The following is a 26,979-nucleotide window of genomic DNA, read 5'->3' as shown; positions in this document are numbered from 1 at the left end:
CTCACTAAAGAGTAGCTGAGGCTGTCTGTGAACTATTATCCTCCTGTATTAGCCTCCCAAATGCTGGGATTATAAGCGTGCACCACCACACCTGGAAAATTATGTTGGTTTTTAATTGCACACATATTAACAGATTTAGTGATAGTTATGGATTAATATACTTATAACTCTTATGATTTATTTTGTGATATGCATGTTGTGGAATGAATTTTTGCATTTCAATTATTTTAAGGATAATTATCCTACTATTAGTTCACTTGGTAGATACTCTGAACACTGTGACATCTAGTCAAACAGACATATTAAAACCTGACAAAATCCAGGTATGGTGGCACACGCTTGTAATCCCAGCATCTGGAAGGCTGAGACAGGAGGATTGTGGTTTGAGGACAGCCTCAGCTACTTAGTGAGGCCCTATGCAATTCACTGAGACCCTGTTTCAAAATAAAGAATAGCCTGTCATGGTGGAGCATGCTTACAATCCCAGCGATTGGGAGGCTGAGACAGGAGGATCACATAGGTTCAAAGCCAGCCTCAGTTACTTAGTGAGGCTCTCAGCAACTTAGTGCGACCCTGTTTCCAAATAAAGTATAAAATAGGTCTGGGAGTGTAGCCTGGAGGCAGAAAAGCCCCTGGGTTCCACCCCCAGTACCACACACACAAAAAAAAGAATAAAAAAAACAGTTGGGGTATAGCTCGGAGGTAGAATGCCCCTGGATTCCATGCCAAGTACTGCAAAAAGTAAACAAACAAACAAACAAACAAGCAAATAAAACAACAACAAAAAAAACCCAAAAACTGAAAAACCAGTATCTTTATCAAAATTTGATCTTGTTATTTTATAACAATCTACTGGATACTAGATAGAACATCTCAGAAAAACTGTTAAATTTTTTTTCTGGCTTTCTACTTTGTCTTTCCTAAAAAATCAGGCTCTATTAAGGGGTAAATACGAAAAAGAAAAAATGTTATTGACATGATTATCTGTTTTTGCTTTAATATATATACATATATATTACATATCATATATATATGATATATATGATATATATATATATATGATAGGTGTATATTTAAGGAGGGATGATCATTCTTAAAAATATTGTATGACACACAAAGCTGACTAGAGACAAAATTGAAAATCTAAATAGATATATCAATAATGAGTAAATAAATTTACTTAGAAACTTAAACATATAATAAAATAAACTACTCTTAAGGAAAAAACTATCTTCCGAAGGTTTCACTGACTAATTCTCCCAAACGTTTAAAAAATTAATGTAGCCGGGCGTGGTGGCGCACGCTTGTAATCCCCGCGCTTGGGAGGCAGAGACAGGATGATCGCGCAGGTTCTAAGCCAGCCGCGCGCGCTGGCTTAGGAGACCCTGTTTCCAAAAATGAAAATGTAAAAAGTAGGTCTGGGAGTGTAGCCCGGAGGTAGAAGGGCTTCCAGGAACCCCAGTACCACCCAAAAAAAAAAAAATTGATGTAGATTTTTTACATACTTTTCCAAGACATAGAATAGAAACAAACAGTTCTTTGTGTATATGTGGTACTGGGATTGAACCCAGTACCTCTGAGTGACACTCCAAACCCTATTTTCTTTTTTATTTTGAAAAATGGTCTTGCTAAGTGGCCCAGGCTGACCTCAACTTGCAGTCTTCCTGTCTCAGCCTCCCAAGTACAGGGGAAATAGATGTGAGTCACCATACCTGACTAAGAAACAGTTCCCAGCTCACTCTACGAGGCCAGTATAACTCTAACAGCAACACCAGACAACAAATTGGCAAGAAATAAAAACTAGACATCAAAATGTGCTATGTATGATCCTTAGAAAAATATTATCAAGCCAAATTCTACTGCATATATATGCATTTATAGCATGATCATGTGATATCTACCCAAGAAATACAAAGTTGGTATCTGAAAATCAATGTAATATATATTAATAAAGAATAAAAAATATATGCTCCTTTTTATAACTTCATAAAATCATTTGGTAACTCTCCAACATGATTTTGTTATAAAATACATAACAAAGTATGAATAAAATGGAATTTGGAATTTCCTTATTCTGATAAAGGGCCCTTTGACAAAATCACAGCTATTTAATAGTGAAAGGCTGAACACTTTCCTTCTAAGGTCGTGAGTCACAAAGGATACATACCAGGGCTACTTTTATTCAGTATTATTCTGGAGTTTCAAGCTGGTAAAGCCAAGCAAAATGATAAGAGAAAACAGACTGGAAAGGAAGAAGTAAAATCATCCTTGTTTATTGATTATATGGTCTTGAGTACAGGAAAATGGGTTGCAGCCTGAGATGCAGACTCAGAGTATCTCTCTCTAACATGCTTGGCCAGAGGTGGTTCAGCGTTGGAGGCCATGGCATGTAGGCATCATTGTTCAGATAAACGTAAGGTACCTCTCTCCCCAGGTTGTTACAAACTTAATGCTATGCATTGCAAATTTATATGCTGAAATCTAATCCTGATGTAATAATATCTGGAACTCCCACTGGGACATGATTAGGTCATGAGGGTGGATCCCTCATGAAGGGGGTTACTCTCCTTATAAGTAAGTCTAGAGGGAGAGTCTTATCTTCTGTCAAGTGAGTACATGAAGAGATGGCAGCCTGCAACCTGCCCTCACAAGAACCCAACCGTGCTACTTACTGACTGTAAGCTTCTGGCCTGTAGATTCATGAGAAATAAAATTTCTGCTGTTTAGAAGCCATGTAGTCTTTGGTACATTGTCATAGTAGTCCAAAAAGACTGAGATTCCAGGGCACAAGAAATATTGGGAGGCAAAGTAATGGTTGGTCAAAAGCTCTTAATTATCACCATTTATCCTGCCTCTTCTATCAGAAGCCTGTTCAAGCCTATTAGGAGTACCAAGATGTTTGTGTTACTTGATCAATTTTAATTAGCGTACTTGTTGCAAAGCTGTTTATTTTAAATACCCAAGCTTAATTGATTTATGTACATTCTGAAAAGAAGATTTGACTCTTCCCTGTCATGAGGAAGAGAAATCACCTCCTAATGATAATGTTTGACTCTGGCACCTTAATCAAGATGCAACTGAGAAAAGGCTAATTAAGATGAAGTCCTTTAAATTCTTTGGAGAATAATCTTTGGAGATTTGAGACAAGCTCCTCCCCCCTTTCTTTTGCCTTTACGAGGAAAGTGTCTCTGAAAAAGGTGAGGCACACATTTGTTAGAGAAACCCAATAGATTGCATCCCTCTGCCCCATGAAAAGCCTAAATACCATGGTTCTTATCAGCCATTGCTATGGGTAAATCACAGTATCTTTCTCTGGAATTCTATTTAATGTGATGACTTGCACACTCTCTCTTCCTCACTGCCCTCATTCCCTATCATCCCTCTGTTCACATCTGCCCCTGAAATTCAGTAAGGGTGATAAAAAAGAAAAGAAATGACAGAACTTCAAAGTAAAAGGGAATTCAATTAAAAATAGAGATAAGTGAAAGTTAAAAATATGAAAAGGTATTTAGTATTCATCACCATTACAGTAGCTTTTCTCTGATAACAGGATTTAGCTTTGAGATGTTCTGGACACTTGAAGGTTCCAAGGCGCAAAAAGGAAAAACAGATTATCTTTGGCTGACTAGAAAAGCTCCTCTTTTACAGTGGGACCTAGGACGAAAGATTTAAATGTTTAGACATATGCTATTCCCTAGGTGGCCCAAAGGCTTCTCTTTCTACTTTAACTTCCAGCTGAGCTCATTTTACCCTATGGTTTACATTCTACCTTGGTGCTTAATTTTCCAGATTATATCTCCATGCCACTCCTCCTATAAGCCCTGGGCTCACACACTCCCTCCCTCCAAGAAGCTGTACCACCTGAGTGTCTCATATGTACGTGTCTTTGATATCTAGATTGAGCCCAGAGCCCATATTTCTTCCCAAGGGTTCCTACCTTTATGTAAATTTCAACCATTTTTCTAGTTGCTCATATGAAAAACAAAAACCAAGATCTCACAAATCTTAACCTCATATTTTTATAACCAACACAGCAGCAAGAGCCAAGTCACTCTTCATGATACACCCAAGAATAGGACCACTCCTGACTAGCTTCAGAGCCAGCCCAGTATGCTACCTTCTCTTCCTTTCTCCATCTTTGCCTCTTCCAAAGCAAGGCCAATTCTTTCAAAATATTACTAAATCATGTCTTCTTAGAATCCTCCATGGGTTCCAGTATTATCAAGCGAGAAATGTATACATCTTAAAATGACCTGACGATGAACAAGACCTGCCCTCCTACCTGCTCATCCCACCCCATCTCCACTACTATCTCTTTACTCACTCTTCTTCAGTCCCCGGCCATGTGTTTGGTTACACCAAAGAAAAACTGCTTCTACAGAAGTTATTTTCTATCATTTGTGTTTAGATAATCAAGTCTTTTTTTCAATGGATAGGAATGATCCTAACATTAAACTATCTTCCATTTTTTCTATTATTATTATCTTTCTATTATTATTTTCTACTATTATTAAGCCTATATTAACAAATAAAAGTGGCTTTTTTGAAAAAAGTTATTAATGAATTGCTAAGTATTGTGTACTAAAATGAGTAATGAGGTTGATATTAGAAAGTTTAAGTAGAAATAATAGTTCAAGTATATTTAAAATTATAATTTGGATATTAGTTATTTTTAGGTAGATGATGGTAATGATGGTGATGATGATGATGATGATTCCTTGGGTTCATGAAAGATATGATAATAACAAAATTTATTAGGAAAAAATCATCTTTGTTTAAGAAATTGCCCCATGTCTGGTTTAATATGACCATCCAGTTTGGCAGATAATATAAATTAAATTACTAATGCAAAAACATTTCATGCTTGAGAATTTTTGGTCTTTGAAGTTAGCTTATATTTCTAATGAAATTATATTACAAGACAGAGTAAAAAATCAACTCTAAAAAGAAGAGATAATTAATCATTTAATTTTGCCTATTTAAATTCTGAGATTAGAACTATCTTCAAAAATTATGGGCTGAATAAGAATATGAGGCCCTCTTTGAGAAAAATATTTTTTCTTGCTGATCCATTCCAAACAACAAGTTCCTCTGTTATTAGTCATTCATTCACTCAATTTACTCATTTAATCTTTTTTTCCTGTGGTACAGGGGATGGAACCCAGGGCTATTCTACCTCTGAGCCACATCCCCAGCCATATTTTGAAATGGTGTCTCACTGAGTTGCTGAGGTCTAAATTCTGGAGGATGGCCTTGAGTCTGAAATTCTTTCATCTTATCCTTCCAAGTACTGGCATTACAGGCAATTCACCACTGTACCCAGCTTGGAGGCATCTTTTAAAATGCCCCCGTCACATTCCCCTCTCCAGGAAGATCCTACACTTCTTTTGATGTACAGAATACAGGGATACTGATCCAATGGAAGATGAAGAAAACTGAATTAATTTATCTACTTACTAGATAATTTAACTTTCTAATGCCCCATGCATCAATCTTTGGAGTTAGGGAAAACTTAGGCAAGGAATTATCTATATATCTATATATACATATATGCATATGTGTATGTGTATAATTTATATATAAATATATAAAAATTTATGCTGTGTGTGGTGGCCTATGGTTGTAATCCCAGCACTTGGGAGGCTGAGTCAGAAGAATAGCATCAGTTGGAAGCCAGCCTCAGGTAATTAGTGAGGTTCTCAGCAACTTAGTGAGACCCTGTTTCCAAATAAAATATAAAATAGGTCTGGGAGTATAGCCCACAGGTAGAAAGCCCCTGGGTTCCACCCCCAGTATCGCCGAAAATTATATATATTTGGGGCTTAGAGAAGGGTAAATAGCTCTTTAGCTATTCTTTTTTGTTTGCTAAGCATCTTCATGAGACAAAGTGCAATGGAATCTAGGCAGTCTAGCTTCCCATAAATGCTAGCTGTGCCATGGGATTTGAGTACAAGCACATGCTGAACTCCGTGGGGTTGAACATGGCTGCTTTGGCCTTCGCAAAATCGATGCTGACAAAGGGAAACATTTATTCTAGAAATTTTAGTATTTTAAATTACTGTAAGAATTAGAGTTTTCTCCCCCTTTTTTAATTGTAATATGAGATCAGCTTCTTTGAAGAATGTCACTTAACTTGCATTGCTCTCATTAAAAAGGTTTAAGAGGAGAGATTGCCTAGGAATGATGCACTGACTGGGGCTTCACCAACTCGTAGAATTGGAAGGAATCCACCGTAAAACATGAACTCTGATTGGTTCAAATTCTTCCCTTTGTATCCAGGTCTCTCCGGAGAGAGGCCAGCTAGACTCTGAGCTATAACGATCAAAGATGACTACAGAGGGTGGTATAATACAGAAGGAACGAGAATATAACTCATAGTTTGTAAAAACAAAATGAGTCGGGGGCAAGGTGCTGCCCAGGCATATTTTACCCTTTCAAAACACAATAATGTTATTTGTTTATTAGAAATAACAACTGGTGATGGTGCTCTTTGTTGGTAAAGTTTATTGGGCTACTTCTCTTAGACTGAGCCTAAGAGTAATATCAAGATTAAAGTAAGAAGATCAAATTTGCTTATAAAAATCCCTAAAGAGGAGTCAACAAATCCACTATGAAAATCCATGACCCTGAGTTACCTTCCCACCAACGCAATATGATCAACAACCCCCTCACTTAAATATTAGCATCGTCTCATTTTTTCCATCAACGCAATATGATCAACAACCCCCTCACTTAAATATTAGCATCGTCTCATCTTTTTTTTTTTTTTTTTGGTGGTACTGGGGTTCCTGGAAGCCCTTCTACCTCCGGGCTACACTCCCAGACCTATTTTTACATTTTTATTTGGAAACAGGGTCTCCTAAGCCAGCGCGTGTGGTTGGCTTCGAACCTGCGCGATCCTCCTGTCTCTGCCTCCCAAGCGCGGGGATTACAAGTGTGCACCACCACGCCCGGCATCATCTCATATTTTTAAATCACCTGGGCTCCAGTGGAAGGGTATACAGATAAGAATCCCAATGAGAACCTTGTGTACTTACTTTGGCAATACGAGAATCTGCACAATAAAGATGCAGAAGAAGATGAGACAAGCACAAGTCACGTAATATTTGAACGCTGGCAGTGCAGTGGCTCGGTACTAAGGAGAGAAAAAGGGAACGAGGAGTTACGTTTCTTTAAGAGAGGAGCTGCCTACAATCAAGCAGGAGCCAGGTTGTGCTGAGGACAAGCCTCACACTCGTGAGTCGTAGACTGCATCATAAACGAGCTAAGGCTTTTCATCTCAGGCAGTCAGAGCTTCCTCCTGCCAAGTGAACTGCAAGTGACTTCCAGAGACCAGAATTTATGAGTGCAACTGCTCAGAAACCCATTTATATGTAACTGAATCACTCAGTAAGGAGAGCGGCACCTGACCAGAAAGCTGAGTGTGCGAATGGAAGGGCCCACTGAATCCTGCCTGCCAATGCCCTCGTTCTCTGTGGGGCTGGTGCCTAGAGTTATTTGGGAAAAGGGACTGATTTTTGCATACTAATATCATGATTTTGACTGGTTTTGAAGAAATGCAAGACATACTTTTGTTTTCGCTATTTGTTTTATTATTTATCTGAATGCAACTTAGCATCATGAGTAAAGATGTAAGAAAAAGAACTATGGGCTGTTCTGAGATAGCTCTCCAACTCTCCCTTCCTTCTCTTGTCCAGCACAATTAGCAGGGGCCCACAGAGACCTTCTTACCACCAAAGGCTGTAAACTGATGGCCCTGTTTGACCTGGGTAAGAACACAGAGCTAGATACTGTGGCCTGGAAGAGATGATAGTTTCTGCTGAAAAGAGACCTTAAAACTTGCCAGGCACTCTAAGCTGTACCTAGGAACTCAACCCTCCCAGCAAGCCCATGGCCAGGCAGGAAATACTGCCGTCTCTGTTTTTAGATGGTGGAACTGCAGACTGAAGTGATCAATTATAACTCTCAGGGAGACCCAGCACACAAGGAAACCAGAACCTTCATCAGGCACACTGGATTCAAATTCCCACCTTGAAGGTGTGCTGCTTCTCCAAAGAGGATTTGTAATAAAGTAAAAGGGGATTAAATTTTGTAAGAAGACCATTAAAATCTGAAATGCTGTTGACTTAGCTGCCTTTGCATGAATTTTTCACAATTTATGAGAGAGGCGTGCTCTCTGTGGGTTTCCTATTGATGGTCCTTCCCCATGTCTTGCTGCCTTTACCCTACCTGATGACGTGAAGTACAGACAAATATGTACACATTGGGGATGAGAGCAAAAGCTATGTGTCTAATGACGATCATCTTTTCTTTACTAGAATGAATTTTGTGACTTAATAGCCAGGACCAATTACATACTGATGAAGAAACTATATTAGCATAATTGTTGAAATGTGATTACATTCTGGAATTCAATCACATCATATATTTTAAATTCTTCAGAGCCTAGTGCAGAGATATGAGCTGGAATTTTATTTTGGTGTTAACAAGAGAAATGGGCTTCCATCAAGAAGAAATAATGTAAGAGTTAAACAATAAGTACTCATAAGCAGTTGTTCACATTTGATCTGCTCACTCAGGTCACCCAAGATGAAGGTGTCTAGTCTTGTTTCTTCACTGGATCAATATAAAATAAAACAAAACAAAAAGAATGAGGTAAAGTTGACCTAGAAGGATGAGTGTCCTATCTGCAATAATTACTTAGTTATTTTAACAAATCTATGGTAGGCTTGCTGCATCTTATTGATTAATTATGGAGTAGCCCCCAGAAAAGCTCAGTGTTGGCACCATGGTAGATGGCTGGAGGAGGCAGATCTATTGGAGAATAGCTTTGAAGAGTATATGTGTTCCTGGCCATCGTGTGTATGTGTGTGTGTGTGTGTGTGTGTGTGTGTGTGTGTGTCTGTCTGTCTGTCTGTCTGTCTGTCTGTCTATATGTCTGGTCTCTTTCTCTTTCCAGCCACTATGTCCGCCATGAGCTGAGAGTGGCTTTTCTTTCCCACATGCTTTGCCACTACAACTTCTGATTTCTGCCTGCAGCCAGCTGGCCATAGACTAAATCTCAAAAACTATGAGCCTAATAAATATTTCCTTCTCCAATTTATTCTTGTCTAGTAGTTTGGTCTAGTGATGAAAATGATAACTAAATCAACCTGTAAAAATGAAATATCTGCTTTTTATTTGTGCCTAAAATAGCTTTTATTTTGGAAGTCATAATGCAAAAAAACTTAAAAGTTTATGTCTGCTAATTTTCCCGAGCAGTTGTTGAATTTAAGGCTCATATTTCTGTCAAAATGTTAAAAAGGTCTGTGTAAAGACATTGCAAATTTAATTGGGAAAGATTTTGTTTTCTTTTAGAACCTCCTCTGAGAAAATTTTATATCAAGAAAGTTAGATATTAGCTTCTGTCTTGTTCTGTTCAACCCATATATTAGCTATGTAGAAGACATTTACTACAAAAATACTAAGACTGCTGAATGGGCAATAAGAGACGCTCAGTAGCAAGAAATATACTGAAATAAACTATGCCTGAAAGAATGACAAAAGTCAGAAAGAGTTCTGAGATATCTATAGTCAATTTTAGTGCCACATGTAAAAATCAAAATGTTATGAAGGGATTCAAAACTATAAACTTAGAAAAATACATCAATCATGAATAAGAAAAAACAGCTTACTTCTTTTTCTAGAACTTTGTTATAGAAAAGCAGTGAGATTCTTTGAATGTCTTCAGACTTGAGCCATTGCCTAGAAATGAAAAAAACAGACACTGTAACACCAGCGCTCCAGCCAAACATCTGGAACTACTTTCAGTAAAATGACTCACATTCTTCGTTCTTGAGTGTAAATCATTCCAAACTGAACATTGGAAAAAAAACACATAATGCCAATTTATTCAATATGGAACCCAGAGATTTTTAACAGAATCTACAAATAAAACATTCATAGTCACACACTGTCCTACTTGGAAAATTCTATATTACAAACCAACTATCATATCAAATTAAACTTTGAGTAATCCAAATTAAATATCTAGGGAGTAAATCATCAAAAGGATTCAACTATGTCAACAAATTGATTCCATGAGGTTTTTAACCAAGGTCACATGACAATTTTATATTCTGAAGGATTTGGACCCTAGGGAAAGACCACTTTCCAAGCTTAGAGTAAGCAATGTGTTGTGTTTAAACTGCTGGAAAACCTTCAAACTTTGGGTAAAGAGACTGTGCTTCTTTATTACTGAAAATCTTTTCACTGTCACTTTTTGAATCTCAAGAAAGTAAAAATGATGGTGAAATGCACTTTTCAAAAATTTGCTAAAACACTAATATAATGAGAATTTGTTTATGCAAACATGTTTCTGTGTTCTCCAGTAGGGTAAAATAAGTAAAAATGATATGGAAGAATCCATTTATCCACATTGATCAACTTTTAGAACTCTGTATAACAAAGCAGTTATAAATATAGAAAGATTGTCAAGAGATAAACCTTTCTGTTTATAAGCACAAGTACAATATAAATACCAGGCCTATGACCCCAGAAGCTATGTCCAGCACCCCCACACAGTCACACAGTTGGCAACAGAACACATGCACGTTCTGTGGAGTAAACTGAAGTAAAAATACACTTTCTTATATTCTTGAATGCAGAAATATGGAAAAAATCCAATTCTGTGCATAAAGACATGTATATAGAAATACTAATAAGAAAATATCATGGATTGTTTAGTTAGTTAGTCACTGAGCCATTTAGGGTTTTATTTTCCTAATTGCCCTTAAATAAAAAGCATTTAGGATTTTAGAAAATAAAGTAACTCAAATATATATGCATGTTTGTATCCATATGTGTATATAACTATGCTTGTAACTATATATCTAAGTAGAATATATATATATTATATACACATGTGTGTATTTTTTGTGTGTATGTATGGACATTAGAGAAAAAATATATCTTATATAGATTTCCAAAAATATACCCATTCAAACAATTACCAGTTTGCATGACATTCTTTTTATCTCATTGGTGCATTGTTGTCATACATCTTGATGGGATAAAAGATGTTGGAGACATACATGCACACATCACCCAGCTAGCCCTTCCCCAATCCCCACCCCTCCCTCCCCCTCCCTCCTTCCCATGCTTGGCTTAGCCTTTGACTTGGATATGTTTGTTAAAGTACAACACGATATTCTTGCCAGGTGTAGTGGTGCGTGCTTGTAATCCCCGCGCTTGGGAGGCAGAGACAGGAGGATCATGCAAGTTCAAAGCCAGCCGCGCTGGCTTAAGAGACCCTGTTTCCAAATAAAAATATAAAATAGGTCTGGGAGTGTAGCCCTAAGGTAGAAGGGCTTCCAGGAACCCCAGTACCACCAAAAAAAAAAAAAAAAGTACAACATGATATTCTTATAGTACTCTTCCAATTGACTGGTCCTATTTCTGTGGATTCAGACCCTGATATCTATTAGGAGGATAAAGGTTGAACATCTTAGAGGATCCAGCAAAAGGGCATTGGTTCTAGATGAGCACTCAGAAAGTACACCTCACTCCCAATTCCAGTTTAGTCTCTAGAAATAGACCTACATGAAACATCATGGTTAGTGATATATTAACTCAGGAAACCAACACCCAATAAGAGGGATTTCTGGTCCGCTTGGCGCCTCTGGGTAGCTCTCACACACTCACTCCCAGAGGTCCCCCACGATTAGCTGGAATCACCAGAAGACTAAGCTTTTCACTGAGGCAGGGGAGACTGTGGGGCTGGGCATGATGGCACATCCTTACAATCCCAGTACCTGGGAGGCAGAGACAGGAGAATTGTAGGTTTGCTGCCAGCCTCTGACACTTAGTGAGGCCATTTCAAAATAAGAAATAAAATAGGACTGTGGGTATAGGTCAGTGGTAGGAAGCCCCTGAGTTCAATCCCTAGTACCACAGAAATGTGAGATTGGTAAAAAAATAAATATTCTTTGATTCAAGGTTATAAGCTTTAGGCATCAGGAAAATAACACTTTAGGAATTTCTTACTATAGACCTATCTTCCTGTTCTCTTTTATGAGACTCATTGGAGGGGAAAAAAGTTAATTAACATGAAAAGGTTCAGAAAATCAAATTCAAGCTAAAATTTAACCATACTCACTTTAAGAACTATGTATTTATCAAAATATGAATAATGCATGTAGGTAACTTACTAAAAACTGTTCTTTTCTTATTGAGAAAGAAAAAAATCTAATTTATAAATGCTCCCAGATAATATAAGCTTGGAAATAAAACAAGAGTGACTAGTATGAAGTGTAAATAAAGCGAGTTCCTCATTACTTGGCAGGCAGTGTCCTCTCAGTGTAGGCTTGAGTGACCTGTGCATCACAGGTGGTTGGGAAGGTCTTAGGGCCCTTGTCTAGTGTCCACAGAGCCTAACGTCGTTCCTCAAGTCAGGCGTGCTTGGGAAAACAAGAGAATTCTGACCAACTCCTGCTTTCGCCTCCCTTCCCACAGCAAGTCCAGTTTGAGCTTCAGCTTCTCCTTTGCGGCAATAAGCAATGGATTTGATCCTTACCTCGTCCTCAGAATTAAGGACGGCATGTTCTCCCCTCACACTTAATTGTCTCCATGAGTTCTCTGAAGTGGCCTGAGTTCCCACTACTGACTTGTAAACAGTTCAGAGATTTAATAATGTGCTTTGCTTATAATAGGAAAGATCTGTGTGGGCTGATAAGGTCAAATATTATTTTTGGAAATTGGAAGTATAAAGAAACAAAAGCAGAGGGGAGAGAAGAGGAAATGTGTCTATGTGCTGTATTTATGTTGTCTTGACATTTCCCCTGACCCAAGTCGTCTGTGGCATGAAGAAATTCAACTCTATCCCTGGGCTATCCTCTAGTGATTCTCTATTAATTTATCTTAGGTTATTATTTGTTTTTATTTTTAGGCCAAGGCCCAACAAAGAAAATTCTACAGAAGGTCTTGAGTGGAGGGGATGAGCAGAGGAGCCCACATGCTCACGGTGCACGATTCTGGAATATCAGAACCCAAGCTCCTATAGCAGAGAGGACAGGAAAATGGAGGGAAGACCACTTTTCCATGGTGGAAAATAGAATGTGTCCCCATCCCAATTCTTATGTTGAAGCCCCAACCTCAGACATGGCTGGACTGGGAGGTGGGCCCCTGAGGGAATAGTTCGGTTTGAATAAGGCCATAGAAATAGGGCCTGACCTAATTGAATCAGGGTTCCTATTACAACACATCGGAGAGCCTTTGTCCCTGCCACATGGTCACCAGGAATGGAAGGCTCGTGCTGTGTTGTATTAGTTTGTGTAATTATGAGCCAGTGCTGACATTATTTATATTTTTTTTTACAAATGCTTGTCGGATGCATAAGTGAATAAACAATAACAATCTGAATAGAAGTCCGTGTTCTGTGCCAATAACAGAAACACCTTAATGATGGTACATTGAGTCTACAGCCCCAATCGAATCCTCAAGTGGAAAGTAAAAGATCAGAGGAGCAGCCTATCACAAACAAGAGGAGTTAACGAGCAAGGCACAACACAATGTGATTGAAGCTAGTGAAAACACATGCATGGGAGCTTCCACCTAAAAAAATCCTTTCAGTTTTTGAGTGCAGCATGGGATTTTTCTCTATTGACTTCTGAAACGCGTTGGGAAAATTACAGGAGAAGCAGTTACATCAATGTGAAACATTCCTCTAGAATAGAGCTGAGTGGAAACACAAAGGTGTCAGCTAAGTGTGTATTTGAATACTCAGCGATACAAAGCAGATGATTCAAAAGCAACCTCAACAAAAATAAAGCAAAGCCAATAGGCCTCCTTTCTAATGGTTCCTTTAGTAGGAGTGTTCTAAGAGGCCTATGCAGAAGTTGTTTCTGAGAGTGGGTGCTCTGCATGAACACACGCTGAGGCTCACTTTGGAGACTAGTTTTTAAATATTGCTATTATTATTATCGTTCCTGGCAGATAAACTTTGTCAGGGAACAAGATTTCTCCTTCCTTCTAGAGTTGTGGTTACAGAGCCTTAGCTACTCTTTCCTCTGGCTGGATGAATCTATCCTCCTCCTGCATTATTTGGGATCAGGTGCCTCCCTTGGCTTCAGCTGCTGGGAGATTACAGGTCGTCATCTGCTTCTTGGGTTGTGATGTGCTGAGGTTTCCAGAGGCACAGAGATCAGGGTGATTTCACAGTGATCCTGGTATCTAAATAAAAGCCGAGTGATTGTCTAGGCGCTGCTGGTGTGGCCAGCATTCTAGGACAGGAGAAGGCTGTGTCTACTTGGAGCACATGAGGGAATTCTAGAAAGGTGTTTTTTGTTTTTTGTTTTTTTTTGTTTTGATACTGGAGAGTGAACCCAGGACCAGCTAGCTCTGATCTACATTCCCCAACTTATTTTATTTTTTGTTTTAAAATAGGGTCTTACTAAGTTGCTGATGGCTTTGGTAGCTAAGTAGCTGAGGCTGACCTTGAACCGACAATCCTCAGGTCTCAGCCTCCCAAGTACTGAGACTGCAGGCATGCATCACCACGCCAAGTTAGAAGGTGATGATTCACCATTCCAGCACATCTGTATTGAGGCTCTTGCCTGAGCTAGATGCTTTATTGCATGGATACATATGCACTTAAACACACACACACATATACATACATACATACCACACGCATGTTCATGTGATTCTTCTATAAGCTCTCTAAATATTTTATTTATGTGTTTATCATTCATTCATTCATTCACTCACTCACTCATTCATTTATTGGTACTAGGTATTTAACTCACGGGCATTCTACCTCTAAGCTATACCCCACAGCCTTTTAAAATTGTTTTCAAATTTCAAAACAAGGGCTTGCTAAGTTCCCGTGATCCTCCTTTCTCACCCTCTGAAGGGATTTCAGCTATGTGCCAACATGCCTAGCCCTCTAAATATGTTAAATACCTATATGGACTATTCTAGAACTGGCATACATGTTATCGGGCCATCTAGTTATTAACTAAGTTGCTGTAACTTTATGTTAGAAGCAGAGAGTTCTAGAGGAGAATCATTTCTACTTCCCAGGAGTTGGCTTTCATGATAAAAATGGGATAGGTTTCTGTAAGGGTGGATGCTTTCCTGAGAAGGCTTTCTATACAGGCTGACTGATGTTCCCTATAAGTTAATTCAGCCAGCATGCACCAAGCATCAAGGTGTTGCAGCACGGTACTGAGTCATGGTGCTTCTGCTCTCCATGAGTTTCTGGCTGATTCTGGTAACTCAGGAGAATGCAACGGCCAATGAACACAATCACTCTGTCCAGGGTGTGGAAGTCACCATCTCAGTGAGGGTTCTTCTTGCATCTCTTAGGTGTATCTCTATAACAGCAAGTCTTGACTTCGCAGTCTGAACAGATCTATCTTCCTCCCATTGCTGACTGTGAATTCAGAATCTAATGCTCTTCCAGCATTTAGAACAGTGGGCATCCTGATATTCTCCAGTTTTGGAGGGAGATCAATACATTTTTCATGGATCGTGTCACATGATACGATCCGAATATTTCCCCATATAGAATTCTTCTAAAGCTTTTAAAAATATTGCTGAAAACATCAGGCTGCTTTCTCTATGACTAACCCTCATGTTTATTAGTAATTGATATTTTCTAGGCAGGGATTTAAAAAAATTTAAATATGAAAGAAATACTATTCACAAAACATTCTAAGTGGATATTGAGGGAAAAGTCAACAAATTATCTCAGAAAACGTGGCTTTGTCATGTTAAGTATTGTAGTTTGCTATGAAACATCTTCTGAAAAAATCACACTAATTTTTTTTTTTTTTTTTGCACGTCTGGGGATGGAACCCAGGGGCATTTGACCTCCAAGCTACATCTCCTGCCCTATTTTTTTATTCTTTATTTTGAAGCAGGGTCTCACTGAGTTGCAGAGGGCCTCACTAAGTAGTAGCTGAGGCTGTCCGCCAACCGCGATCCTCTGGTCTCAGCCTCCCGAATGCTGGGATTACAAGGGTGCGCCACCACGCCTGGCAAAAAAAACAACACACTAATTTTAAGTAATAGGGTTTGAACTAGGACTGTTGAAGAGGATTAAGTGCTCACTTCTGTGCATTGATTCCATCGATGGCTTGGATCATCCTTTCATTCAGTTCTTCTTCAAACCTTTTCTTTTGTGACTTGGTTCTGGATGGAAAAGGAAATAAGGGTAAGAAGTAAATATTAGGACCAGTTTTCTGTAATGCAAAAATCTGTTTAATTATATTCATAAAGTTTTAAGAAAGTAAAAGGAAATAACCCATGATCAGGCTTTTCTCTATTAACCTACCATCTTGGTGATCTGAATAAACTGACTCATGTGTGCGGTATATTAAAGATCATTCGCTAAGAGTGAAACTTGCTAGTCTTTTAAAAAATCAATGCTGAAAGACAGAAACTTGGTGTTTGAAATAAAAACTTTTATTCCGAAAAGGAGATAAAAATAACCTTTCTTCCTTAGGGATGGGTTAGCCTTTGAATCCCCGCCTTCATACATGTCATTTATGACAAAACATACCAGCTCTGGAAATATCCCTACAAAAATATGATTTGAGTGACAAACTGCTCATTCTTTTTTCATATTTTCCTTAGTTAGAGTTTTAAAAATTTGTGAATCTGTATTCTTATTTTTGGTATGTTAGTTTTTAATTGTATGTACTTAAATATTCTTTGGTTTTTAAAAGCCCTATTCATAGGAAACTTGCTTTCATTTTCAGACCACCTCACTTGGTCTCAGAAGCAAATGATGCTTTCTAAATAAGTTATGCCAAATAATAATAAATAATAATAATAATAATAATAATAATAATAATGACGACAGCTCACCAGAGATAATCTGACAATTCACATGATAATGATGTAAAGGAGAAAATTGAATTAGTATATTTAAAAAAATTAAAAGTTAAATATCAGCCAGGTGTGATGGCGCATGCTTATAATCCCAGCATTTGGGAAGCTGAGATAGGAGGATCAAGGTTCGCGGGCAGCCTTAGCTACTTAGTGAGGTCCTTTGCAACTCAGTGAGACCCTGTTTCAAAATAATACATAAAAAAATAGGGCTCAGGGTGTATCTTGGAGGTAGAATGCCCCTGGGTTAGATCTCTAGTACCTTAGAAAAAATACGTTAAATATCTACCACAAAGATTAAAAGCACACCCTGGCCCCTGCCAGCAGTCCTGAACAAGGCAGGTTCCTCTGTCTTGGAATAGTCAAAGATTCTGTGTGTTTTGGTTGGCTAATTACTAAGTGAATAGATATTCTAGTCTGGAAGATAATACTTTTCTAATATTAGATTTGCCTCTAGATATAGATAAGAATAGCATTAAAAATGCAATGTCACATTTATCTGTAATTAAATCTCACAGAATTGTCATTGATGAGATGGATGGGTTTTCTAATTCCAGCGTTCTGTGTTTGTGGAATCAGTGCCCTTTAACTGCTGCCCTTTTCAAAAAGGCCAAGTTCAGTCCTCGGTCAAAACCCAGAATAATGTTAAGGTATCCATCTACAGACATCAATGGCTGAATTAAGAGGTTTTAGCACACCAAATTAAAATCTGTTTGAAAGAGCACATTAATTTTTATCTTTTCTTTTTTCTGATGCTGGAGATGGAACTGGAGCCTTGAACATGCTGAACACGCGCTCTATCACCGAGATCATGGCCAGACGCTCCTTCTTTTTAAAAGGCCAGGATGCTTAGCAATTATCTTTTACAGTTCACACATTCACATTTATAGGTAAGGAACTCCAAATGAGTTCCCCAGTCTTTAACCTTTCATTTTAATTTATCAGTTCCACAACCAGACTTGAATTTATTGACTTCAATTTGGTGGCTTTCTTTTTTAAAAAGTCTTGGAAAATCTAAAAACAAAACAAAACAAAACAGTATGGGCACCCTGAAGCTCACATCAAAATGTGCACTTTCAATAGTCTACCATGGCTAGCAAAAGGATTGCCTTTGTTAATTTGTGTAGTAGCATAGGTAGAGTCTGTGCAAAGCTCAGCATCATGACATGCTAAGTTGCCAATAAACATGTGTTATTATGCTTTCTTTGGATTCACCGATTATTTGGACAGGGACTCTGATGTATGAGACAAGTTTTTCTCTCTGTACTTTATGCTTTTTATTGGTGTACTATAGTCTCACATCAAAACATTGACAATGGCATACAGGCACACAGTACTTGCTGGCCCTCCCCCTACCTACCCATTACCCTTCCTCCAAATACCAAGCTCCCAGATTGACAATGGTATATTCACAGGTATACACATAGTCAATGGCAGTATTTCCATTAATGAGCCTCAATCTTCCTCCTCCCCTCCCCTTCCTCCCTGGCTCCACTGAGGTTTCTTTTCCATTATCTTAAGTCCCTCTTGTATCCCCCAAACTCCCTAGCTTGCGCATATTAGGGAAAACATAGGTCCCTTCACTTTCTGTGCTTGGCTAATCTCATCAGTTAACATTATATTCTCCAGGTCCTTCCATCTTCTTGCAAATGATGTCATTTTGTCCTTCTTTGTTGCTGACTAGAATTCCACTGCGTGTATTTCCCACCATTTTGCAACCCATTCATCTGTTAATGGACACCTAGGTTGCTTCCACACTCTGGCTATTGTGAACTGTGCAGCCATGAACATGGGTATGCATGTGTTACTGTAGTTCTCTCTACTTTTGTTGCCTCTGTGATGGAGATGATGAGGCAGCCTCAGGGCTGTTTATTCACTAGTTCTTGGTTTGCCAATCAGAACTCTGTCCTCTGCCTTTCAACACCACCCTTTCACCTGCAGTGGCCCCATGACCTGCCTTCCCATTGCTCTGTGACTTGAGCCCTCTTTCCGGCTTGTCCAAACTGTCCCCTCTATCTGCCTGGGCTATCCCATGGAAACGGTTCTATGAGACACTCCTGTGCCAGTCTGGAGCCCCAGAAGGTGGACAAGATTTCATGTTCCCAAGCCAGGAAGTGGGAGGAATCTGACTCAAAAGGAGGACTTCTCTCCAGGAGGCCTGGAGGCCACCAAGGATTAACACCCCCAGAGGAAACAAGAATGGCGTAGATGAGGTCCTGGGAGAAGGAGGCCAGTGGGACAGATCAGTGGTTAGGAATGCAGGCTCTGGAGTCACGGGCCTGGTACAAATCCTGGCGTCACACTCGCTAGCCACATGCCTCTAGCCATTCTCCTAAGTTACTGTGCCTCAGTTTCTTCCGTCCAAAATTCTATTCTGTCTCTGTGGCTTAGTATAGATAAAGTGATAGTATACTATCATTATATCCAGGCTATACTCATTCCAGAAGATTCTACCTCACATAATATTGAGGTTCTATGAGGCATTTCTCACTGTATTTCAAGAAATACAGTCTTGAAACAGAATTGCAGGGAGAGGAACAAGGGAACAGAAGAGTTATCAATCATAAGGTGACAGGAAATCTGTGAGATTCCTGGGTACAACTGAGCATGCTCCAGTAAGTTCTCAAGGTATTTTATGGGATCTGTAACAATCCAGAGATTAGCTGAATCTCTTATGAACACCATATATGCTACTTAATGCTTCAAAGCCAAAGAACTTCATTAGCTTTAGAGAAAAAATTTTGAAGTTCAAAAAATAAAAATTAGAGTTCATTACTACAAATAAAGTCAAACAGAAACATCCTGGAAAATGTGCAGTATTGCCCCTTCTGGCAGGTATTTTGTGTATATTTAGCTTTTACTTGGATACAAGACATTTTCTACAAGAAAATATGTTGGATCTTGCATTTTTTGTTTGTTTGTTTCTGTAAACCTATCGACACCTCCAGTAAACAACTTCTCAGTGGGGAAGAAAGGGCCTCCATCACACATTAATTATTCTAACTTCCCAATGTTCGTTTGGTTAGCTCTAAAAGCGCTATTCAAGGAAAACTGGTGCCAAAGATAGAAGAATATGAGGTGAACGGTCATGGGGAGATTTTTTATTATTTGAACAGGAAAGGCAGCTGTTTATTTTGCTATGGAAAGGCTGGGTGGCCTTGCTTTTCTTTAGGATTCAATACAAAAATTAAATTTAAACAACACAATGATTTTAAGTCAATTCAATTTTGTACCACACATTTTAAGAAGAGTCATTTCAAGAAAACAATTTAACATTTTAATGTGACTACCAGATGGCATTTTATTTTTCCCTCTCTTAATTCTAATAACAAGCCACTAATAATGTTATTTTTAGAAGCTGGAAGCAATTTAATAGGGCTTTTCACAAGTAGCTGCTCTTTTAGGCTTTGAAATGACTATAATTGATGATAATTATTCTCGGAAACAAGGAAATAGGCCTTTAAAAATTAGATAGTCAAAGTTATACCATACCTTAACGTGCGATTTTGGAAATTATGCTGACCCATTGGTACATCCTATATGAAAAAAAAGTTTATTAGTTGCTAAGAACATATTTCAAGAAGAAAGTTACAATAATAATGATATATGACATATTTTTAAATTTATCATGACAGGCATCATTTAAGTAACAAATAATTATGTATGTGAAGAAAAAGATTAATTTTAAATGTGACTGAAGATTTAAATCTCTACTTATAAGTAGAACGTGGTATAAACTATAAACTCTGGAATTTGAAAATTCCATCTGAGAATATCGTTTGTGTTTTAAAAACTGGTATTTGATATTTTTGCAAATTTTATTTTATTTTTAACATATTTTTATTGGTGCATTGTAATTGTACACCAAGACGTTCAGAGTGATAGCCTGCAGAGAGAACCTTTATTAAAGTTACTACCAGAGACTTCTATCAAGTGAAAATAGACCTTAATATCAGGCAGATAAGAAGATGCTTCACAATAAAAACATAACTACAAAATCTGTCATTGATCCTTATCACTGAAATGGTACCACATAGGTTAATGCATGACATGAAGCCATCATGCATTGGCTAAAAATAGGAAATCAACATGTGAGCACTGTAAGTTTGGAACAGAGGGGAGACACTGGCCAGGGTTTATTGGTAGAGAGCTCACTAGCAAATACTAGTTAGAGAAATTTAAAATATAAGATCCACTTTTGTGGTAGAAATGAAAATAAAAATTGGAATAAAGACACTTCAAAGAAAATTTGTTTGCTGCTTTGATCTCTAAGGCTAGAATAGAAATTGAATTTAGGCTAGGAAAAGCTAAGTATTGTTTTAAAAAATAGATGAACTTCATGTTTTATTAAAGAAAGTAAAATAATACATTATTCAAAGAGTCAATGGAATTCTGCATAAGAGATTAGATAAAAGAAGTAACACTTAGCAATGACAGTTGTTCCACTTTGAGACATGTCAATAACAATTTAAAATGAGATCTTTCTGAAAATGAGCAAGAGATACTGCCGAAGAAAATTGGTATGGGCTCCCGTGCTAGCCCAGGATGTTGGACTCTTGGTGCTATAAAGTTGGGAAAACAGTAATAAGCCTTGGTTTTGAATCAAGTGAGTAAGATGCTACTTCAAAAGCCAAGTGACTGTTTTGGTATATTCATTCGAGTCACCCCTCCATGCCAGCCTGGTATGGAGCTGTACCTATCCTCTGTATTTCTATCTTTTAATAAACTTCTTTAAATCTTCCAAAAAAAAACAATTGACTTGGTTTTGAGCTAACTTAGACAGGTGAGACTAGATCCTTAGTACAACTGAATTTATACAAGACATTCTTCAAGTTTTATGAACAACTTCATGAAATTGGAAGCACTCAGCAGTCTAACTCCATCTAGAGGTAGGTACTATAAGATCAGAATCATTCCTGTGGTTCCTCAGTGGGATAAAATGGGAGATGGGCACTCTAAAGTCATGGAACAATAAAGGCTAATAACAAACAAACATGTGCCATGGCAAAAACACACAAAAAGTATGACTTTTCCTCCCACAGGCACACCTAGGAAACAGCATGAAAAACCACACACACATATTTATACACAATTCTGATTTGTTAAAAACTGACCAGCCAACTAATCATCCAACCAATTGCTGGTGTGTAGAAGCCTCAAAAGAGACGGAATGTTTAGACTGGACATATAGCACTGACAATAAGTACAGTACTGAAGCAAAATCTTCCCAAATTATTATGAGAACGATAGAAGTATTAATTTTCATTGTCAACAGGATACTAGGGTTTTAGGATGTTTTCCTTCTCCGTATTCTAAATGATCTAAATGCTAGGGAGCCTCAGATTCCCTGGAATCCCTCCTTGATTATTCTCTTTTTGACAATTTCATCCAGTTCCTCGGCCTCAAATATCATCTCATCTTGCTACTCCTTTGCCTGTGTCCTGCTTGGATCTCTCCCAGGAATTCCAGACTTGCATATCAAACCATCTACTTCCCTGTTGTGCTTAGATATGTGAAAGGCAGGTAGTTTTGAAGATGTGTATTAGCAAAGTCTTGACTCTTCCATTTTAGATAACCTGAATTGCCCCTTATATCAGTGACCGCCATTGAGGGCAGCATGAGTCTCCTAACTGTGGAGCCTGCCCCTCACTATCACACAGACCCAATCCCATCAGGTCTCATTTGCTAAACTTTCAAATTAGACCTGAAGTTTATTTCTCCCAGCTTCCACTATTAAAGTCTTGGTTTAAGAGGGCATCAGTCTCATTTGGAACCCATGCACTCTTGCCCCAGGACTCCAAAGCATCACCTTATCTTTTCCTGCCTGTTTCAGAACCCCCATGACTTCTAATTGCACTTAGAACAAGGTACTAACCCAACCTCCGTGCATCTCCCTTTGCACTGCTGATTCTTCAGGCACACCAGCCTCCTCTCTCTGCCCCCAATGGGCACCACATTCATTCCCAACTTGGCAACACCAAACTCTTTCCTCTGTCATCTCTTCTCCCAATTTGCTCCTCTTTTTTCCTGGGACTTCCCAGCTGTCCCACCAAGAGTAGCCATCTGGTTCGCTGTGTATGGCAGGCTCCATTTTATCTTCACTTTAGCCCTCATACACACCCCAAATGATTTATCTCTCCCCCTTACTTAGTGTCTTCCTCCACCCATTGGGAGGAAAACTCTAGGGCTATTCTTGGCAACTGTCAACTGTCTAATGGAGAGTCAAGTATCTCCTACCATTTATTTTTTAGTTGAGAAAGGAAAAAAAAGATGTTGGGAGAATAAATATAGTTAAGTCAAAAAAGGACCACTGATCTCCTACCTGCTGAGCTTGGGGTGTCTCTGTAAGGTCCTAGGGGTGTGGGGCACAGGTTACCAGAAACTCCACTTTCACCAGACAATCTGCACGTGTCCTCTCACCAGCCAGTGATAACTGTGTAATGTTATATGTTCTTTCCATCTTATTGCCCATGTTCCTGTCTTAAGAGGCTTGGGTACCTCACTCTTTGTTGGAAGTTGAAGCAATATAAATAAGGAGCAGCAGCCATAGAGTATAGATTTTTGAATGTCTGGCCTCTGAGCAGACCGCCTTGAAAATGGTACTCAAGCTCCTAGGACATCTTGGTTTTATTTTGATGTTTAATGCTTTCTACTTCATGACAAAAATTAAGAGATTGGTTAAAATTAGTTGCTATTATCAGTTGCAAATAACACCATGTTTGGCTATAAAGCTGAAAGGCAAAGTCACTCTACACTATGATCCTGAGTGATGTGAACTTGGAGGTCACCTTCAAGAGGGCGGTAAGCTCACTTCAGTGCAGACAAGATCTATACTGGCAAGAAACGCCCAGAGTTAACTTTGGGAGGACCAGCTCCCTCCCACACTCCAGCACTTTGAGGGCAGGGTGGGCATACCGTGGTGCTGATCTTGCCGTTCTCAGTGGTCATGCTGTCTCTGTGATGTAGGTGCGCAAAGGGCTTGGCTGCCCCCCAGGACTCCAGGTACCGGGTCATGCGGACAGAGGCCCTCATCTTGGCTCCATCCAGCGTGTGGCGAGGTCTGAAGAGGTGCTGTGGACTCCGGCGCTCTCCCTGGGGATAAGACACAAAGCACTGCACCTCGGCCTCATGCGTCCTCCTGCCTGCTCTAGGCTAACTTAAGCTCTCATGGCTTGGTCTTCCTTCCTCACTGGGACAAAGGAACAAGCTATCGAAGCTTAGCGATTTTATCCTTGTGGTAAAGCTTACCTACAACTGAAGTGTAAGAAAAAAAAAAGGACAAACAAATGGGTATACTTATAAAGTAAATTTAACAGAATAGGCTGATCTGTTTTAGTTTTTTCTTGATAGTTATTTTTCTAAAAAACGGATTTTGGAGTGCTTCTAATGCTAAGTGGCCTCACACTCATATTTTGGTGTTCTCTCTCTGAACATCATGTTCTTTGCACCTCCTCTATCACCCCACTGTTCTGGCTGCTTGTGACACGTCTATCCGGTGGTCAGTCATCAAGTTAGTTGGAAGTTTGTCTCCAAAGCTGTAATTGGGATTTCAGGGACTCTCTCATGAATAAGCCTCCTCATACGTGATCTTGATTTTCCTGATAATTGGTTTTCATGGTTCCTAAGGCTTTCTTGCTGCGATTTGTACTAGTTGCCAGTTGTGCGATTTGGGGGAAGTTACATAACACTTCAGAGCTTCAGCATCTAAATCTGTAAATATCTGATCCTTCCCCATTGGCAGGGATGTGAGAAGAGTTAGCAAAAAGGATGGCTCTCAGCCCCTTCCTTGATCAGGCCTAACCTGCAGGGTACGTGCAGAGTCAGGGAGCCCTCCCTCCTGTCTGTAAGGGTGCAGTAGTTTTCCAGGTGATGGGAATTTTCATTGAGCAAGAAAACATGTCTGTACATATATGCACATTCTCACACAAATGTATGTGTGAGATTTGTTAATATTTTAAAAAATTCCCTTGTCTATCATATGCTTAGTCAATTTCATATTAAAGCTTTTTTTTATCTTTTGAAGGCATCAGAATTTTTTTTCTCTTCTTTTAATTTCTCAATTTATAGTACTCAAGGTTGTGTCTCTGACAGACTAACATATATAAACGAATACTGAGAAGCAAATACAACAATCTAAAACTCTAGATCACATCAACAGCTCATCATATAGATAGCTGATACATCTTTTCTAAACATTTGGATTCATTATTACAAAACATCTTCCTTAATTAAGCCACTAGACGCATTAAAGTCATTTTAGAGGCAAACACCAGCAAACACTCGCACTAATCCTAAACTAAAAAACATCTAAACCATTAATTTGCCCTTCTTCCCTTTTTTAGTGCAGAAGATTGAATCCAGGGACATTCTACCTCTGAGCTACATCCCCAGGCCTTTTTATTTTATATTTTGGAACCGGGTTTCCTAAACTTGCTGAGGGTATTGCCAAGTGGTTGAGGCTGGCCTCGAACTTGTTGGTCTTCCTTTTTAATCACAGAAATAATAGGTTAATCATAGACTCTGCAATAGTACTGACCTTGGGGTTGATGACAAAGTAGGTTTTCACCAGGTGCTGTTTTAAATATGAGTCTCTGATCTCACCATCCCCCTCCTCCACTTTGTAAGCCCCATTCAAGTGCTCCAAGGTGACTGAGGAGATGTGAACCCGTCTGAAATTTTATTTTAAATGACAGTCAGGAGATAGAAAAGAGGAATGTGAAGAAAGACGTTCTCTTTGCTTATGACTTCAGAAATAACTTCTACAAATGAAGGGAAAACAACACATTCTCGGGGGAATTGACTGTAATTAATGTTTATATTCCATGCAGAGTGGCTCCTAGGAGCCATGAGCTACTATATTTGAATTTTCTCTGCAGTCACAGAATTCTGCATGGTGGGTGCAGTGAATTACAGCAGAGAAAACCTTATTTAATCCAATTTCTGCATCTGAACATATCTTTGAAAATGAAATGCACAGTGTTTCAGGGAAAGTGCTGAGCTGTATTTCCTCAATGCTGGCTTTCACAGACCTCCACAGTCCAGCCTTTGCATCAAGATTCTCTTGCCTAATTTCTAAAAGATGGATTCAAAGTTGCTTATTACAGTGAGGCAATGGTATGGATCACCAGTACTATGGAGAAGCCATGTCTGGGTTGCATTATAAAACATTTAGTCAGGTCTCTACTCATAAGTTTGAAAATATATAAGAGGGTTTATAATTAGCATTTGATATCCACAGTCCTTGACCCATGGGTCATAAGTGATAGAATCCGAGTGTTATAATGTGTGTGTTGTGAGTGTGTGATGTTGAGGCTCAAACTCAGGGTGCTGTGCATGCTGGGAAAGCACGGCCTCACTGCGTACATCCCCAGGCAAAGAGCTCCTGTTAATCTCACTATTTTAAGAGGCCACTGGACAGGAACAACATGCTGCTGATGCAGGTCAGAGAAGTCATAAAAAACTGAGCAGTTATTAGTCTACTGACCTTTCACTCCTGCAGAGAGAAATTCAAGATCTGGCCTTACCCAGGAACCCCTCCGGCTTCCATGTGGTTGGCCAAGGTAACATCGTGTGACCACACATCATACTGCCACTTCTGCAGCCCAATCACACCACACAGGACATTCCCAGAGTGCACTCCCACACGCATGTTGATATCAACTCCAGTGGCATCCCGCACTTTCCTAAAGAGAAGAAAAGTGATAACACAGGTCAGTAACATCCTCTTCCTCCTTTAACTCTCCGTTATGATTTTTAAACTGAGGATTGAACCCAAGGGCAATCTACCTCTAAGGTGTACCCCAGTCATATTTTTATTGTTTGTTTTAAAACAGGGTCTTGCTAGGTTGCTAACAGTTTCTTTATGTTGCTTAGTCTGTTCTTGAATCTCCTGTCTCAGCCTCCTAAGTTCTTTTTCTTAAAATTTTGTTGTTTTGAAAGAGTCTCACTAGGTTGCTAAGTCTTGCTAAAGGACTGAGGCTGGTCTCCGGCCTTTGATCCTCCAGTCTCAGCATCTCAAGTACTGAGGTTCCAGGACTGTGTCTGGCCTCATCAATTCCCCTAGCAATTTATTCTTCAGAACTCTTCGGACTATTGGAAATGTGGCCA

At 39.0% G+C, this 26,979-nt stretch overlaps 1 protein-coding gene across 1 annotated transcript in view; it reads right to left on the bottom strand.

The window, feature by feature from the left end:
* Nucleotides 1-26,979, bottom strand: part of ADCY2 (adenylate cyclase 2) — a gene marked incomplete at both ends in the record, with an annotated part of 422,955 nt that overhangs the window by 74,777 nt on the left and 321,199 nt on the right. Inside the window, 7 exons of the mRNA XM_080711368.1 lie at nucleotides 7,038-7,135; nucleotides 9,675-9,744; nucleotides 16,093-16,173; nucleotides 20,365-20,408; nucleotides 23,788-23,964; nucleotides 25,409-25,541; nucleotides 26,397-26,555. Coding sequence (XP_080567494.1) covers nucleotides 7,038-7,135; nucleotides 9,675-9,744; nucleotides 16,093-16,173; nucleotides 20,365-20,408; nucleotides 23,788-23,964; nucleotides 25,409-25,541; nucleotides 26,397-26,555 — 762 coding nt within the window. The remainder of the gene's footprint in view (nucleotides 1-7,037; nucleotides 7,136-9,674; nucleotides 9,745-16,092; nucleotides 16,174-20,364; nucleotides 20,409-23,787; nucleotides 23,965-25,408; nucleotides 25,542-26,396; nucleotides 26,556-26,979) is intronic.

Source organism: Muscardinus avellanarius, assembly GCF_963383645.1.
Source record: "Muscardinus avellanarius genome assembly, chromosome: 1".
NCBI classification, from domain to species: Eukaryota; Metazoa; Chordata; class Mammalia; order Rodentia; family Gliridae; genus Muscardinus; species Muscardinus avellanarius.
Note: the sequence above shows the minus strand (reverse complement) of the source record. Positions and strands in the feature narration are given on the sequence as shown.